This window comes from Medicago truncatula, chromosome 4, assembly GCF_003473485.1.
Source record: "Medicago truncatula cultivar Jemalong A17 chromosome 4, MtrunA17r5.0-ANR, whole genome shotgun sequence".
In the NCBI taxonomy this organism is placed as follows: Eukaryota; Viridiplantae; Streptophyta; class Magnoliopsida; order Fabales; family Fabaceae; genus Medicago; species Medicago truncatula.
The window spans coordinates 32,815,296-32,831,980 of NC_053045.1; the positions used below are offsets into that span (position 1 = coordinate 32,815,296).

Sequence of the window (16,685 nt, forward strand, 5' to 3'; positions counted from 1 at the left end):
TTTAAAATCATTTTCCTCGTCGTTTTAGTTTACGACGTTTGTACGAAAATGTTTACAATTTACTTTTGTGCTAGACATTATTTAAACATATTAAAAATATTATTTATAAAAGAATTATAGCAGTGTTTTATAATAAAAAATATATATATAATTTTTAATACGGGCCGGCCCGTTTAGCCCGCGGCCCGTGTAGGGCCAGGCTCGGGTAGTATATTTCAAACCCGTTTTGTCAACCGGGCTTTTTGGTCCGGCCTGCTAAAGCCTGAAGCCCGCTAGGGCCGGCCCGTTTAGGGCCGGCCGCCCGTTTTGACAGCTCTAATCTTTGTATTTATTGGTAAAACATTCCATTGGAATCAAAAGGTAATTAGCACCAATAAGTTTCAATATGCTTGACATACACAAGATCATTGTCTCTATTTTTCAACATAGCTCTTTTTGTGAATCATTCAGTTCATAGGAGAAAATAAGCCTGGTTTAATTTAGAGTGTAATTAGAAGATAAGTAAAAAAAAAAAAAAATTGAGCAATGAAGATAAGTGAAGTTTAGTTATCCTTAAAAAAAAAATGAAGTTTTTCGGTTAAAAACTGAATTTCGATACTAGTTATCTGAACTATTTGACTTCAATTAAAATTCATTAATATGCTTGGAGACATTCTTTCATGAGCACAACCATAAATGAATAATATTTGATCACACACACATAAAAATATTTTTTTTCAAAATACTAAATCATTATATTATCAATCTTATTTTTATTACTCCAAACACTAATGTGTGTGTTCAAACTTCAAATACTATTCATTTATGTTTGTGTCCATTAATAAAATTTCTCCTTAAACCTAACGATTTGATAGTATGATTTTAGCAATGATTTGATAAAATTTAGAAACGGACTATTAGTATATCTTTTCTTTTTACTTTAAGAAAGGTTTACACCATTATTGGATATTATAATGGCAAGTAAAACGTGCACGACTTCCTTTCCTTTTTCCAAAAGTGAAAGCTCCATATATGTACTATAATAAATTATGGGTCCCGCTAACCGTGTTTTCGAGGTACTGATTAAGCATACCATAAAAGAGAATTATTACCATAAAGGAAATTGTTTTTAACTTTATTATAAATTAATTACACAATTTCAATACATTAACTACTATATAATTTCTTTTTTCATATCCTTAACCAGTGCCCCGAGACACCGGTTAGCATTTCCCGTAGTCCATTTATTACATGCACATAATATTTCGTATGATGTGTTTCTAGAACAAGGTCAATGAGGCAATCTTTATTTAAAATTGACATGATTATTATGGTTTTGGAAAGAAAGAAAGTGGTAAAAAGAAAAAATAGTTTAACTGCGATCTCCAAGGTGCATTGAGTGCGATTTATTTCAAATCATTGCATATACCAATTTTTTTTGTTAAGTAATCTAATGACTAAAGCTCACACAATTAAATTGCAGAGAAGTGGAGTGTCTGGAGTTCGAACCTCAGCCCCTGCATATAATATGCAATATCCCTACCAACTGAGCTAAGCTCACGGGGATCAAATTTAATATTAACAAAAACAAAAATATATGAAAATGACTAAGGGGTATTTATTTGAGACACCATCCCCTTACCCTAAATTTAATATTAACAAAAACAAAAATATATATAGGTTTACGGTACACTTTTTTTTCTTCTGAAAATGACTAAGGGGTATTTATGAAAATGATGAATATGTTATAAAAATGGATTCGTACGTGTTTATCGTTTTTTTTTTTTTTTTTGAGGAATAAAGGAGTGGAGTATATGTGTACTCCTATAATAAAAAAATTTGCTTATTAAAATAAAAAAGAGGGTGAAACTGCACAAATTCAAAAAAAGATTTATAATTTTTTATATTAGAAAATGTACTTTTAACGAAAAAAATTATTATTCTCTTGTCTCTGAAATACACCTAAGAATATTATTTTTTTAGGAATGTGGGGTTCACAAAGTATTGTTCTTACTCATGTGCCATGTTTTGTGACATGAAGCTCTTAAATTCTAAACCGGCCCAATGATTTCGTTACATTCAAGATTTCAAGGCCCCTGTCTAAAATAGGAACCCATAAAAAGTTGGGAAAGTTGTTTTTCTCACATCCACTATTTTCTATAGAAACATATGAAAATAACTAAAAATATTTAAGTGGTAGTTAACTACCGCTGGCTTATAACTAGAGAACCGACGGTAGTTAATTACCGCTGAATTTTTCGATCATTTTCATGTGTTTTTAAGAAACAATAGATGTGAAAACAACAAGTGTCAAAAGTTGATGGTGGTTCATGGACTACAGTTGTCTCATTTTCCTCTGCTGTTTTCTCTGCATTTTCCTCAACTCCCCTTGTAAATGTTGTTTCAATATTTTAAGTGGAAGAATAGTAGAAACTAATGTATCAAAATACTAGGCCTGTTTGAATCACTTTTGGTTTTTCCGTGTTTTTGGTTTTTAAAAACAGCAAAAGTGAAAATAGTTTTCAAAAACTATTTTGCAAAACAATCAATTCAAACAAATTTTTAAATTTTTAGTTTTTGAAAACAGAAAACAGTTTTTAAAAACTGTAATCAAACAGGCCCTAATTGTAATATTTTAAACAATAATTCTTAGATTTGGCTAACTGCAAAGCCTTGTGTCATTTATAGAAATTAGTTACAAATAAGATTATATGTGTACAATTTTATCCTTTTTAATTAATTTAATTGTTTTTATAAAGAAAAATTAAGGGTGATGTGATATTTCCATGTTGATGCAGAATCTATTAAAGTCACATGTTGATTGAGGGTATGTATCACTTTACGTCATAGTCTCTAGTAATATATTATTCCAATCCAAAATATAAATAAAAATGATCATATAAATTGATGTATTTCGTCTAAAATTTGAATTAAATACATGTCTTGACGGCAAAATATAGTTTTTGGAAAATTATTTGAGTTTGCAAAATTCAAAAACTATTTCAACTAATTGTCACAATTTTAATCGAGAATTAATTTCTTTACAAATTGTGGATGACTGCTAACCACACATGCGCATGTCCACGTCAAGATATAAATTATATGAAAGCAATAAAGATATTAATTAATTATGTGAAAGCAATACCATATACTATAAGGCTAAGGCATACCCTTCCAAGTTAAAGACAAGATTCAACAACCACTTGTAATTCAATCCCCAAAATGATTTATACCTATGAATATGACTGTGTACGTTTCTCAATCAATATTTAACCTATACATAGGAAATGTTCCTTATAAGTTAAATTAGTTAAAACTGCTAAAAGCAACCTTATTCTTGCATGGATTAATGGAAAAGGCAATAAGCTCAAAACTAGAAAATGACCAATTACATCTGCATAAGGCATGTCCTTGCACAATATTGTTGTGATATATTTCATGTTTAAGAGTAATTACTTGTATTACAAGCAAGCTCTAAATGGATTCAGTGATTCGATTCTAATTGTTTAGATAATTGTTTTTTAGTTGGAGTTGTTTAGTTTGTTGAGGTAGTTAGTTATTGGATTGGTTACTATATAAGTAAATCCTATCATATCAACTTTTTGTATTCACTCGTTTGTTATGAAAATTTATATTCCTCATACGCTAATTGATCACTATCTTCTTCTCAACCTTTCCCTTTTTCTTTGATCTCTTTCTTCACAATTTGGAACCCTAATTGTTCCATCAACTATTACTACTAGAAAAAGAAAAATTAGGGAGGGAAATTAATGACGGAAAAAATAAAATTCCTCACAAATTCCATGGTCGCAAAATTTAGTGGTGGAATTAGAGAGGGATTTCACGTTTTCCCTTTCAATTTCCCTCACTAATTTTTGCTTTTTTAGTAGTGTATACTCAATCAATTTTCTAGTGCCATTTATGAAACAAAAATCTAAAATCATATTCTAGATCATTTAATTTGTTGAATGGAAATTCATTTAAGAACAAGAAAGAGGTCTATTCATATCATTTAATATCATTGTTTAAAAAAAAGATCATTCAATATCATAATTGTATTTTTTTTTAAAAGAAAGAAAATATCATAATTGTATATAGTGGTGGCATTTGTAAGAAATATCTACCCTAGAAGTCATAACTAAGTAATGAAGTATATTGCCTTGATATCAAGCACCCAAAATTACTTGATAACTTCCCTACTCCGATTACCAAAGGTTTTGTTTGGAAGTTTAGAAGGAAGGGGAAGGAAAGGAAAGGGAAGACTTTGAAGGGTTGGAAATATAAGGGAAAATAGTAAAATCTTTCATATTTTTTTAAAGTTATTTTTTAGATAATGATAAATTTAATGCTTATGATTAATATATTTTTTATTTTAAAAATATTATAACTACCTAGATTAAATTTGAAGAATTCATGCAAACCCTCTAAAACCCTCCTCAAATACAATTTTTGAGCTCCTCCAAATGAGTAGGGTTTTGTATTAGAGCAATGCTATATCTCTAGAAAAATAACATCAAGAATTCTTCAAGAATAAAGAGCAGCCAATCACAATGCACTATTTGCCACAATTCAGGAAGGTGTGACTGAAAAATAGGAAGTGAACAAATAAATCATGCAATTAAAACTTATCAAGTGTGTCTTGAAAAATTCTTGATACTATTTTTCTAAAGAAATAACATTTTCTTTTGTATTATGAAGAAAATGAAACCCCAAAGCCATCTCCTCTCAATATCGTTTATTTTTTCCATTTACTCCTTCCTTTTTTTCCAAACCCCTTCCATCTTTTCTCCTCAAAACTCGCAAACAAGTCAAAAAAAAAACATCCCTTCTCCGATAACCATTAATTATAAATTAGTTTATGTCGTATGATCTACTCAGTACCCAAATTATTGTTTCATATCTCTTTTATTGTGAACATGGTAGTATATTATCCCCCAAATGATTTATTAGGAAAAAAATTGTCTCAATATGAATGTCTCTTTTATTTTTAATCAAATACTTCTTTTAAACATATCATCTAATTAATGTTGTTAAAAGAAATCAACAACATATTTAAAATCTAAAATAGATCACGTGATGCCACTTCTGTATAGTATTTTGCAAATTGATCACGTGATGTACTGTAATCCATCCATGCCCTTTGTTAATAGCAGAGGTGCCACTGCTACCAACCAATAAACCAAAGGAAAACATGAATCAAACTCTACCTCTACTACTAGTAGTAGTTAGGATTATTAGAATAGGACATCACGGGTAAAGTATAATCACTTGTAAGAGACGAGACTAAAAGGACAGTAAAAGATATGATCAGATAGCACTTGGATGACATTGTACTGTGTCATGTGTCACTATTTATTTAAAAAATATTAAAAAACAAAAAATCTGGATAAAAGAGAGAGTAGAACACCACTTGCCAAGACCAACCTCTTGATTAAATTAAGGTTAAATTAGAACATGGGTTCTTTAAGTTTGAGGTTTATAATAGATTGATGTTTTAAGTTATTTTTGTCACATATAAATCCTTTAAGTTTGATATTTATAATTAGTCATTTAAGTTATTTTGGTTACACATAAATCTTTTAAGTTTGTAAACGTTTTCAATTTATTTCTTTTGCCACATCATCTTTTTTGTAATAGAAAGACTAAATCGAAAACGTTTATAAACTTAAAGGACTTATGTGTGACTGAAATAACTTAAAACCAATCTGTTACAAACCTCAAACTTAAAGAACTTACGTGTAATCAAATAACTTAAAAGACCAATCTATTATAAACCTCAAACTTAAAGGACCCAAGTGTAATTATTTAGCCTTAAACTAATGACAAACATGTTGACATGAAAACCATACGACAAATTACATAACATTTTAATATGAGACAACAATGATGAAAAACATGCAGAGCATTTCTACCATCTTCAATCATTTTAATGGTAGAGAGAGAATCCCTCTATACGACGACATAATGAAATTCATGTTGTTTGCCTTTCAAAAGATCATGGTAAATACTTCACAAAAGTCTTTTTACTAAACAAAATATAAAACAAGCATGAAGATTAATCTATTAGAAGAAAATGTTGGTTCTTTTTATCCTTATCGGTAGGTTTGATCAACTCATGTTATTTGAGGTAAGTGAAGTTTATGTAAAGATCATCAGAGTTTGAACTTAATAATCTTGAACCATTCCACTTTCACTTAAGTTCATTAACTAATATTTTTTTAAAGGAAGTTTATTAACTAACGGGTTTGTTTAACATTTGCAACATTACACATGTTAAAACAACTAATAGTAGTAACTTTTTTTTTGGAAAACAACAATTATTTATTCAAAAGTTTTATATTTAATATTAAATGTACAAGTTCCAATGCAAAATTTCTATTTTAAACTTCTTAACATGTGCAAATTTGCACATGATAGAAAGACAAAAGTTAGGGTTAATAGGCTTTTACCCCCCTGCCATATGGGCGTATTTTGGTATACCCCCCTATCAAAAAAAAACTTGGAGATTCCCCCTCGCCATTTGAAGATTCTTTAGTTTTGACCCCTAATGACATGTGACCGGACAAAGTAGCTTAGGTGGCACGCTGACTATGTATTGATCAATGAAGTGGCACTTTGACTTGGCTTTTTTTTTATTTCTTTTCCAATTTTTTTAATTCAATTTAAATTTCCTTTATTAAAAACTTAATTTAATGAATTAAAAACATTAAAAAAAATTATCTTCTTCTCCACCTTTCCCTTCTCCTCTGCTCTCTTCTCTTTTCCAGCACCATCCTTCTTCTCTTCTCTTTTCTCTTTTATTCAACAAAAACCAACAATAAACCTCATCCACACATATAATTCTCAAACCAAAAAACACACTAGTTTATCATTTTTATCAAAATAAAACCCACTAAAACACACCCACAAAAAAAATCAAGCAACAACCCCACAATAGTTTCAGTTTTAAATTTGATAACTCAATCAAGCAACAACACACTCGTATTTTTGGATCTGAAAATGCGATTTCATTTTTGTTCCGAGTATTTTGAGATTTTTTTTCCTACTTTTTGATCTTGTATTTGTGTGAGTTGGAGGATGAAGATTTGGGAATGAATGTTGAGGATTAAGTTTGAGTATTTTTTTTTCAATTGAAGAGATGAAAAAATGGATTAGAGAAGAAAGAAGAGAAAGAATAGAAGAAAGAGGAGAAGAGGGAGGAAGAGAAGAGAGGAACCGAGAGAGAAGAGGGATGAATGTTGTTGCTGGAATCAGGAAGGAGAGAGAGAGAGAGGAGTTTGAAGTTCTAACTCTTCTCGTTTCTTCATCATTCTCTTCTCTTCCCAATTCTAACCTAAATTTGTTGTTTGATTTGATTCCATTTGTATTGTTTATGATTGATTCGATCCGAAAATGAATTGTTTGTGTGTTGTTGTTGTTGATTGGATCCGAAAATGGGTTGTTTGTTGCGTTGATGTTGTGTTGTTGCTGGAAAAATGAAGAACAAAGAGAGAAGGACATGAAGATGGTGATGGTGATGAAGAACAAAGAGAAAGGAGATGGAAGTGAGGGAGAGGATGGTGGCCACGTGAATGAGAAGAGATGAAAAGGAATTAATTGAGTTTTTTTTTTAATTTGTTTTTGTTTTAATTTTTGTTTTGTTTTAGTTTTTTTAATTGATTTTTGTTTTAATTTTATTTTGTTTTTGTTTTATTTTATTTTAATTGGTTAATGTTATTTTAATTTTATTTTTAATTTTATTTTTGTTTTATTTTATTTAATTTTTATCCAAGTGGATATTAAAAAAAAAAAATCAAAACTAAAATTATTTATACAGTCAGCATGCCACATCAACCAAAATGCACAGTCAGATGCTGACTATTGGCTGTGGGGGGTAAACCAAGGAATCTGTATATTACAAGTGGGAATCTACAAGTTTTTTTTTACAGGGGTGTAAACCAAAAGTTCCCTAAATGGTAGGGGGGTAAAAGCCTATTAACCCCAAAAGTTATTATGCATAAGTCATTTCCTTATGCACCCTGCATAAACACTTCACAACCATCGGATAAAGATTGGTGCTGATTGTCAAAAAAACAGCAGATTCTGCAATTGCAAACATCACTTGGAGGTCTTCATCTCAATAAACTTATCATTCTTGCTTATGGATATAATCACATGTCATTATTACATCATGATTTTGCTTAAATCTTTTATTGAAAGATATTAGTAATTAACGAAATTCATGGAGTGCAGCTTGAGTTTTTTGTATTTTTTTAGTTTACCCTGAAGGTTCCGAAAGGAAGTTATACACTTCTAGTGGTTCAACCGCTTATGGACCTGATTACCTGTTTCTAACATCTCAGACTAATTTAAAATAAAACATGATCAATTTGATCAAATTCTACAGTCCTAAATATAATTATTACAGAGTTTGCTTATGTATGATTTTATCAAATGCTAATGGTTTTGAAGTACAAATCACAAAAACCATTTCCACAGCAAAATGGTTTTGAAGTTCAACTCACAGAAACCATTTCCACTGCAAAATAGTTTTGATATAGTTTTATACAAAACATACTATAATAAGAACATTTGTGACTATTGAATCAAATCAACACTCTGAAACCATTTCCAACTAACATATACAATTTTTAAACTATTTATTTGAGTTAATTTCGGTGAATGGTGATGATGATGATTCTAGTTTATTTCGTTTGGTTTCCTTTAGGGGTGTAGGAAGCAATTATGATGGGCTACCGGTTAATGGGCTGAGACTTATGCATGATGCATAAGGATTCCTTATGCATGATAACCGCACTATGATAGAAAAACCCATAACTAATTGAACTCTTGGTTAGATAAGAATTATTAAATGTCCTTTTCTATAAAACTAAATGTCCATTTTCAAGTATTAATTGCATATATTAAATGTCCATTTTACCCTATTTAATTGTATACTACTCCACATATGGAGCAAAGGCATGTCATGACTTAACTCCACCTTTAAAAACAATACCCTTTCAAGATACATGAATCATTCCCACCATACTCTTTTTTTCTTTTTCACAAAGAATCATTCCTCCCATGCTTCATAACCAGGTTTGTTTCTTACTTTTAACACCCGTGCTTTCTTTATGTCAATTGTTCATCCGTGAGTCCTTGTCTCTCTCTCTCTCTGTATAGTTCCAAGCTAAGCCTCAACATGTTTTCTGTCTTTACTCACATTCTTCTTCTTTTCTCTCCCCTCCACAAATCCTGATACTACTTTTTTATTACTAGTATTAAACACGATATACCAGACATGTTTTTCATCAGAGGTGTTAGAAACATGTCATATATATTAAACACGACACTGATACAAACACGTCACACATGTAAAAATGTGAACAAAAGAAAAAACAAGTCCATTGAACATGATCACATGTATTAGTGAGTGATCACGTGTCTTATACACTAGACACGATTTTCATCAGAAGTGTTAGTGCTTATGAGCTAGTAATTTTTATTTACTTTCCTTTCACGAGATGATATTAATCCTTACATTATTGGTCACATATCTTCACTTCATTCCAAACATACTTTGTTTTCTTGTGCATATCTATATATATATATATATTCTAGTTCACATGTCTATGTTGTTTTCATTTTAACTATACCCTTTCCACCTTCTATTATATCTTCTTCATATTCTGTTAACTTTACTCAATTAAGGTTCATGTCTTTTTCACTTCCTTCAATTAGAACTTCCAAATTAATCCCTTAAAGTTTAATCTTTTTAGATTATTACTCTATTTCTTAGCTTCCAATTTAATTTAGTTGAGATATAAATTTCTGGGTTGGGTTGCATTTACATTCATTTTACCTCTACTTTAATTCAAGTTTGTTCTCTGGTGAGTAATGTAATATCTAAGTTTAGCTTAATGACTTGTAGATTAAGGTTTCTTTCTTTTTTTCTAATATATTTGTGTTTTTGCTTTGAAATTTTCAGAAAGATGAAGGTTTTTGTGTTTATGTTTATGTTTATGGCACTTATGCTGCGTGGTTGTGTTACTATTAAGGAATGCACTAACATTCCGACTCAGTCACATACGTTTCGGTATGAGCTATTTGCATCAAAGAATGAGACATGGAAGAAAGAAGTGATGTCTCATTATCATGTGACACCAACTGATGAATCTGCTTGGGCAACTTTGCTTCCAAGGAAGATCTTATCAGAAGAAAACCAACATGATTGGGCTTTAATGTATAGGAAAATCAAGAATTTGGGTGTGTTTAAGCCACCAGTGGGATTTCTGAAAGAAGTGCCACTTGGGGATGTGAGGTTGCTGGAAGGTTCGATTCACGCTGTGGCACAGCAGACTAATTTGGAGTATTTGTTGATGTTAGATGTTGATAGGTTGATTTGGAGCTTCAGGAAGACGGCTGGTTTACCGACTCCTGGTAATCCGTATGGAGGATGGGAGGAACCTAATACTGAACTCAGAGGGCATTTTGTTGGTTAGTTTATTACATTCATTACCTTTCTCATGTTCTTTATTTGTATCAAGGTCTTTAATTTTCTTCGAAATTATTTCTTGGTTGCAAGGGAATAACGAAAAATGGTTTGAAATGCAATGTGATTGTAGGCTTTTAGCATCCAGGGTTTTAAATAGTGGTCGTGGCAACAGTTGTGGCCACATCGCAATCTTGGACATTGTAATTAGTTAGAACTTTAAGATTAAAAAGTTGATTTGAATAAAAATTGGAGCTATATATAAGAATATTCCATTTTCCATTTTGCTACCTATCCCCTCCCCCATACAGGAACCAGTGTTCTCAAGCTTTTGGAAAGCTAGCCTTTTAGACTTTTCATGTATAAGGTTAATTAAGTATGAAGAATTCCTTGGAATCCATGTATTATAATTTATAATTTTATTGTCCTAAACTGAACTTTGCTTAGTTTGAAGTTGGCCCATAACTTCTGAAATATCTCTCTCTCACACAATATGTAGACTACTATTATACACAAAATGCATGTTCTGTTCTGTTACAATTACTCCTGCCTGCAATTTTCAGCTTCTGCAATTCACTTTTGAAGTTTATTTATAGTTCCTTTTTTTTTTTTTTTTGACAATGTGAAGGGCATTACCTGAGTGCATCAGCGCTAATGTGGGCCAGCACAAAGAACGATAGCCTGAAGGAGAAAATGTCGGCTCTTGTTGCCGGTCTATCCGCCTGTCAAGAAAAAATTGGAACAGGATATCTCTCTGCATTTCCGCCAGAGTTTTTTGATCGGTTTGAAAATATTCAACCTGTTTGGGCTCCCTATTACACCATTCACAAGGTATAACCAAAACTGGATTTTGATTATGCAAGTGCTTTTGGCCTTATTACTGTGTGATCTCAATTATTCAACTTTGACAGATTTTGGCCGGCCTGTTGGATCAGTATACTGTAGCTGGAAACCCTCAAGCTCTAAAAATGGTGACATGGATGGTCGATTACTTTTACGACCGAGTGGTGAATGTTATATCGAAGTACACTGTAAACAGACACTATCAATCACTGAATGAGGAAACTGGAGGAATGAATGATGTCCTTTACAAATTATACAGCGTAACGGTAGGTTAGCTAGTTCATGAATGATGTTCTTCACTGGTTGGATATGTTTCCTTTTAGTACAAAAATTAACAGACATGGATTCTAATCCATAGTTGATGGATTTTATGAACATGTCATTCAAAGCTAGCATATTATGGCGCCTAGTTATTGCTGTAATTTACAATCCTAAAGTAAATCTTTCATGCTATACTATATGCAGGGGGATTCAAAGCATCTATTGTTGGCTCACCTTTTCGACAAGCCATGCTTTTTAGGATTGCTTGCCGTACAGGTAACTCATATGAATATTTGTTTTTATGACATAATTCAATGTGATCGACATTGTCTTAAATTGTTTTGGCTTGAATTTCAAGAGGTTGCACTGTTCTTCAAATTAACTTTAAGACGGCATTTATAAATTACAATAGCTAATGTTAGATTTCAGATGAGCAATATGTAAAGTGCGTAACATACAAATATACAACATATACCAGAAAGTTTGCATGCAAATTTTAATTATAGACTTATTTCTACTTAAATTTTATGACAAACATACCATGTAAAGAGGAAAGTTCAGACAATCAATGTATCCTGCTTCTGTATAAAACATAAGTTACACCTACTTGAATATTAGTTCAGTCATTTTATTTAATTTTATGACTGGTCCCAAAATTATTTTTGAAATTTCCTTTTTTCATGTAGGCTAATGACATAGCTGACTTTCATGCTAATACACATATCCCAATTGTCGTTGGATCTCAAATGCGGTATGAAGTCACAGGTGATCCACTTTATAGGGTGAGTTATTTATGCACTTTGTAGATAACTGGTGTATATTTCACTAAGTTTTAAGAAAATTATGTTTATTTGCTATTAACTGGTATAATATCATCTATTTTAATTGTAATGTTTAGTGATATAATATGAGGGTGATAATCTTTCAAACACCCCCTATTCATACTTATAGACATTCAGTCTGTCATAGTCATAGTTTTGTGAAGTACACTTTAACTCTTAATGGTAGAAACAGTTATAACTTTCTATATGCTATGATTTTCAATATTCTAATATTTGTTCTCGTGTTTTTGTGTGTTAGGAAATCGGGTCATTCTTTATGGATATTGTAAACTCTTCTCACAGCTATGCGACTGGAGGGACATCAGTCCGTGAGTTCTGGTATGAAGATGCCAGCATTTTAATTTTCAGTTTACATTCAAGTATCCATGGATTTTTTTCTTCTTCTTAAAAGGCATCAAGTAGAAAGTTTCTGTTCCTTTATTTTTATATACTCGGTTCTATATTTCTTTCTGAATCCTTTCACTTCAATTTTTGTGCAGGAGTAATCCAAAGAGAATTGCAGACAACCTTGGAACAACAGAGAATGAAGAATCATGCACAACTTATAATATGTTGAAGGTACAACCAATCACTCTTTATTCGATTAGTTCATCATGTCATCCAAGGGAAGTTAGAAATGCGTATCATATTCTTGATTTACGATCGAATATGTGTTCCTATATCAGTGTGACATACTACTTGATGTTCAGTGATGATTCTTAGTTTATTTCTGTAAAAGTATTTATGTTGCCAGATAATGATTTCAGGTTTCACGGCACCTGTTCAGATGGACCAAAGAAGTCACTTATGCAGATTATTATGAGCGTGCCTTAACGAATGGTGTACTCGGAATTCAAAGAGGAACAGATCCTGGTGTGATGATTTATATGCTTCCTTTAGGTATTGGGGTTTCGAAAGCTAAAACTGGACATAGTTGGGGAAATCCATTTGACACTTTCTGGTGCTGCTACGGAACAGGTAGGTATTTGTTTTAGGTTTTTACTTTTAATATGTATCAAATTGCATACTCCTTTTAAGATTATGTACACCTATTGAATAAAATCATCGAGTGTACTAATTTTTATTATAAAACGAGTTTCATCGACTCCATACTCCTTTGTCATTAGGAATTGAATCATTCTCAAAGCTGGGAGATTCCATCTATTTTGAAGAGGAAGGGAATAGTCCTAGTCTATACATCATTCAGTATATATCAAGCTCATTTAATTGGAAATCTGGGAAAACATTGCTCACCCAGACAGTTGTTCCAGCAGCTTCGTCGGACCCTTACCTGCGAGTGACATTTACCTTCTCTTCTAATGAGGTACTCATCACATTTACTTTTGGCATCTCATTTAACCACATATCCTCTATTGATAGGTTTTGGACCTTTGAAATCATAAATTTCTAATGCTACTTTTTTAGCCATATTTAAGAAACCAGCAACACATGTAGTCTAAGACCCTCTATATTTTCCTTCTACAACTTATATCATTTCAAAACTTGATTTCTGCAGAAAACTGGGACTTCATCCACATTGAACTTTCGTGTACCATCTTGGAGTCACGCAGACGGTGCCAAGGCGATATTGAATTCTGAAGCTTTATCTCTTCCAGCTCCAGGTCTGAACCTGTCTTTAATTCCCTAGAATGTATAATCACCTTGAAAAGAACAAGCTCTTAGGCCATTCATATCAAGTCCGGACACACACACACACAATCATACGCACTAGTATTACATATTTGTGTATTTATAGCAGGAAAAATTAACACTTGAAACATAAAAGTAATATTTACTGTCTTGATCTCTAGGGAATTTCTTGTCAATCACGCGACAGTGGAGTGCCGGTGACAAGCTGACCCTTCAATTGCCTCTTATCATCAGAACAGAAGCCATAAAAGGTAGCTTCTTGCGTCACAAGATAATCAATGAAAGAATATGCTGATTATCATTACCCTTACTGATATTGTGTTTTCAAATTATAATTCAGATGACAGACCGGAATATGCATCAGTTCAAGCTATTCTTTACGGGCCATATCTTCTTGCCGGTCACACCACCAGAAATTGGGACATCAAAGCCGATACTAACAAAGCTGTTGCAGACTGGATTACTCCAATTCCATCCAGTTACAATAGCCAACTAGTTTCTTTTTCACAAGACTTTGATCAATCAACTTTTGTTATAACAAACTCAAACCAATCACTTACAATGCAAAAATCACCTGAACCTGGCACTGATGTCGCTCTTCAAGCAACCTTTAGACTTATCCTAAAAGGCGCTGTTAGTAAAACTGTGATGCTAGAACCAATTGATCTTCCTGGAATGATTGTAAGTCACCAAGAACCAGACCAACCTCTTATTGTTGTAGATTCCTCCCTTGGCGGGCCTTCTTCAGTTTTTCTTGTGGTACCAGGCTTGGATGGACGAAATCAAACAATATCTTTACAATCACAAAGCAATAAAGATTGTTACGTGTATAGCGATATGAGCTCTGGTTCAGGAGTTAAGCTAAGGTGCAAGTCTGATTCTGAAGCTAGTTTTAACCAAGCAGCAAGTTTCGTTTCCGGGAAAGGATTAAGGCAATACCATCCTATCAGCTTTGTGGCTAAAGGAGGAAACCAGAATTTTCTTTTAGAGCCATTGTTCAACTTTAGGGATGAACACTATACAGTTTATTTCAACATTCAAGGTTGATACAATATATGTTTATTTCAACATTCTATTGATTTGAAATAAACAATATATGTAAGTTTCACCTACAAAGTTCAAATAATCAAAATTTAATTTTATAAAAAAATGAAATTTAATTGTAGAAAGATTAGTCGTTGAATTTCTTCTACTAAGTGTTCTAATCAACTTTAGGGTGGCAAAATGAAATGATTGGATAGTTTTGAGTTTTGATTGTAATGGACCGATCAAAACTATTCATTTACAATCCAATATAAATTCTTAAAAAATTTAAATCCAAATCCTATCATATTTTCAATGGATGAATATTCATCCAAATCCATGAATCTATATATTTTTTTATATTGGAAAAAAAATTACAATTTATTTAATTATTTACTTATTTATTAATAATTGGAAGTGGTGGTAACCAGAGAGCTGCTGGCGGCCGACGCGGTTGTGGTCAGCAGTTGGCATGGTGGTGATCGCTATCCTATGTCTGGACTCTGGTGGTAGCAGGAGATATGCTATTTTTCAATTTTGTTTAATAAAAATACTTAATTTTAAAAATAATTATAAATTTTATTATTTATATAAAAAAAATTGGTACAACATATAGAGATTATTTATTCCTAAAAAAAAGTTTTATAACTAAAAAGGGTTTTTTTTTTTTTTTTTTGAAAGAAAAAGGGTTATTTCATTAGTATATATACCTTGAATGAAGATAGAAAATGAAAGAAAATCTAGAAAACATAATAAAATTAAACAAAATTGGAATAGAAAGAAAACATAAGATGGAACAAGATGTGAATTGGGATTTGGGAAGAACATATAAGATTGCCACATTATTTGAAGAATATTAAATAAGATCAAATGTAGATCCATCACAAGAATAAAGTTGTTCTTGAAAAGGATAAAGAATTAGTTCATCTAAGAACCTAGGGAGTAAAACTAACTCTTATATGTCAAAACTCATGCATAGTGCATTAATTCTCCATATAAAGAGGTAACAAAATTACTATTTATAGCAACACCTATAAAGGACACGACCGATTGTACTATAAGCCTAATTAAGAAAATGAAGGCTCGTGGTCAGTGGTCACACACTATAAAAATAAAGAGCGTTATAGAACTCCATAAGAAAATAATCTAAATGTTTACCTAAATATTATTACAATTAAAATTTCCTTGACGAAATATTAACACATTGGTCCTCGTTATAATACTAACATAGCGGAAAAAGCAACTAAGAGGTTAAAGAGGACAATTTGCATTTTAGGATCTCGGTCCAAGCCATTAACGAACATCAATACTAATAGATAATGAAAACACAATCATCTTTTAAAGGTTCGGAGACAAACGGATAAAGATTTTGAAATACAACCAAGATAGTGCACAATGAACAAATCCTCAAAAGCTTGTTGCATTTAAATTACACCTAGCCAAAAAAGACAAAAAATGCCCTCCACCTCAATTTTGAAACCACCCACAAATCTTAGCTAGATAATATCCACACAATCCCAAAGCAAATAATACCATAGCACAATACCATCCAAATTGTTGCAAACCTAACACACTGCTATGATAAGACACAACCGAGACAAATAAAATCTGAGCTGAATTAGATGGTATGAATTAAG

At 31.7% G+C, this 16,685-nt stretch overlaps 1 protein-coding gene across 2 annotated transcripts; it reads left to right on the top strand.

The window, feature by feature from the left end:
• Positions 1 to 8,917: 8,917 nt before the first annotated feature.
• Positions 8,918 to 15,208, top strand: LOC11412462 (uncharacterized). 2 transcript variants are annotated; one of them, XM_024782385.2, is made up of 13 exons: positions 8,918 to 9,057; positions 9,947 to 10,455; positions 11,079 to 11,281; positions 11,362 to 11,559; positions 11,759 to 11,830; positions 12,241 to 12,336; positions 12,635 to 12,714; positions 12,876 to 12,954; positions 13,143 to 13,353; positions 13,503 to 13,699; positions 13,892 to 13,997; positions 14,187 to 14,276; positions 14,366 to 15,208. In XM_024782385.2, the coding sequence occupies exons 2-13, from the start codon at positions 9,951 to 9,953 to the stop codon at positions 15,070 to 15,072; spliced, it is 2,544 nt and encodes an 847-aa protein (XP_024638153.1). In that variant the 5' UTR covers positions 8,918 to 9,057; positions 9,947 to 9,950; the 3' UTR covers positions 15,073 to 15,208. The 2 variants fall into 2 exon arrangements, with proteins under 2 accessions (XP_024638153.1, XP_003606745.2); XM_003606697.4 differs by lacking the exon at positions 8,918 to 9,057 and adding an exon at positions 9,689 to 9,848.
• The last annotated feature ends 1,477 nt before the right edge of the window (positions 15,209 to 16,685 follow it).

Coding starts and splice junctions, on each gene's coding strand:
- LOC11412462 (XM_024782385.2), top strand. CDS start 9,951: ATGAAGGTTTTTGTGTTTATGTTTATGTTTATGGCACTTATGCTGCGT. Junction 12,955..13,142: donor CAACTTATAATATGTTGAAG/GTACAACCAATC, acceptor TAATGATTTCAG/GTTTCACGGCACCTGTTCAG. Junction 13,700..13,891: donor TTACCTTCTCTTCTAATGAG/GTACTCATCACA, acceptor TGATTTCTGCAG/AAAACTGGGACTTCATCCAC.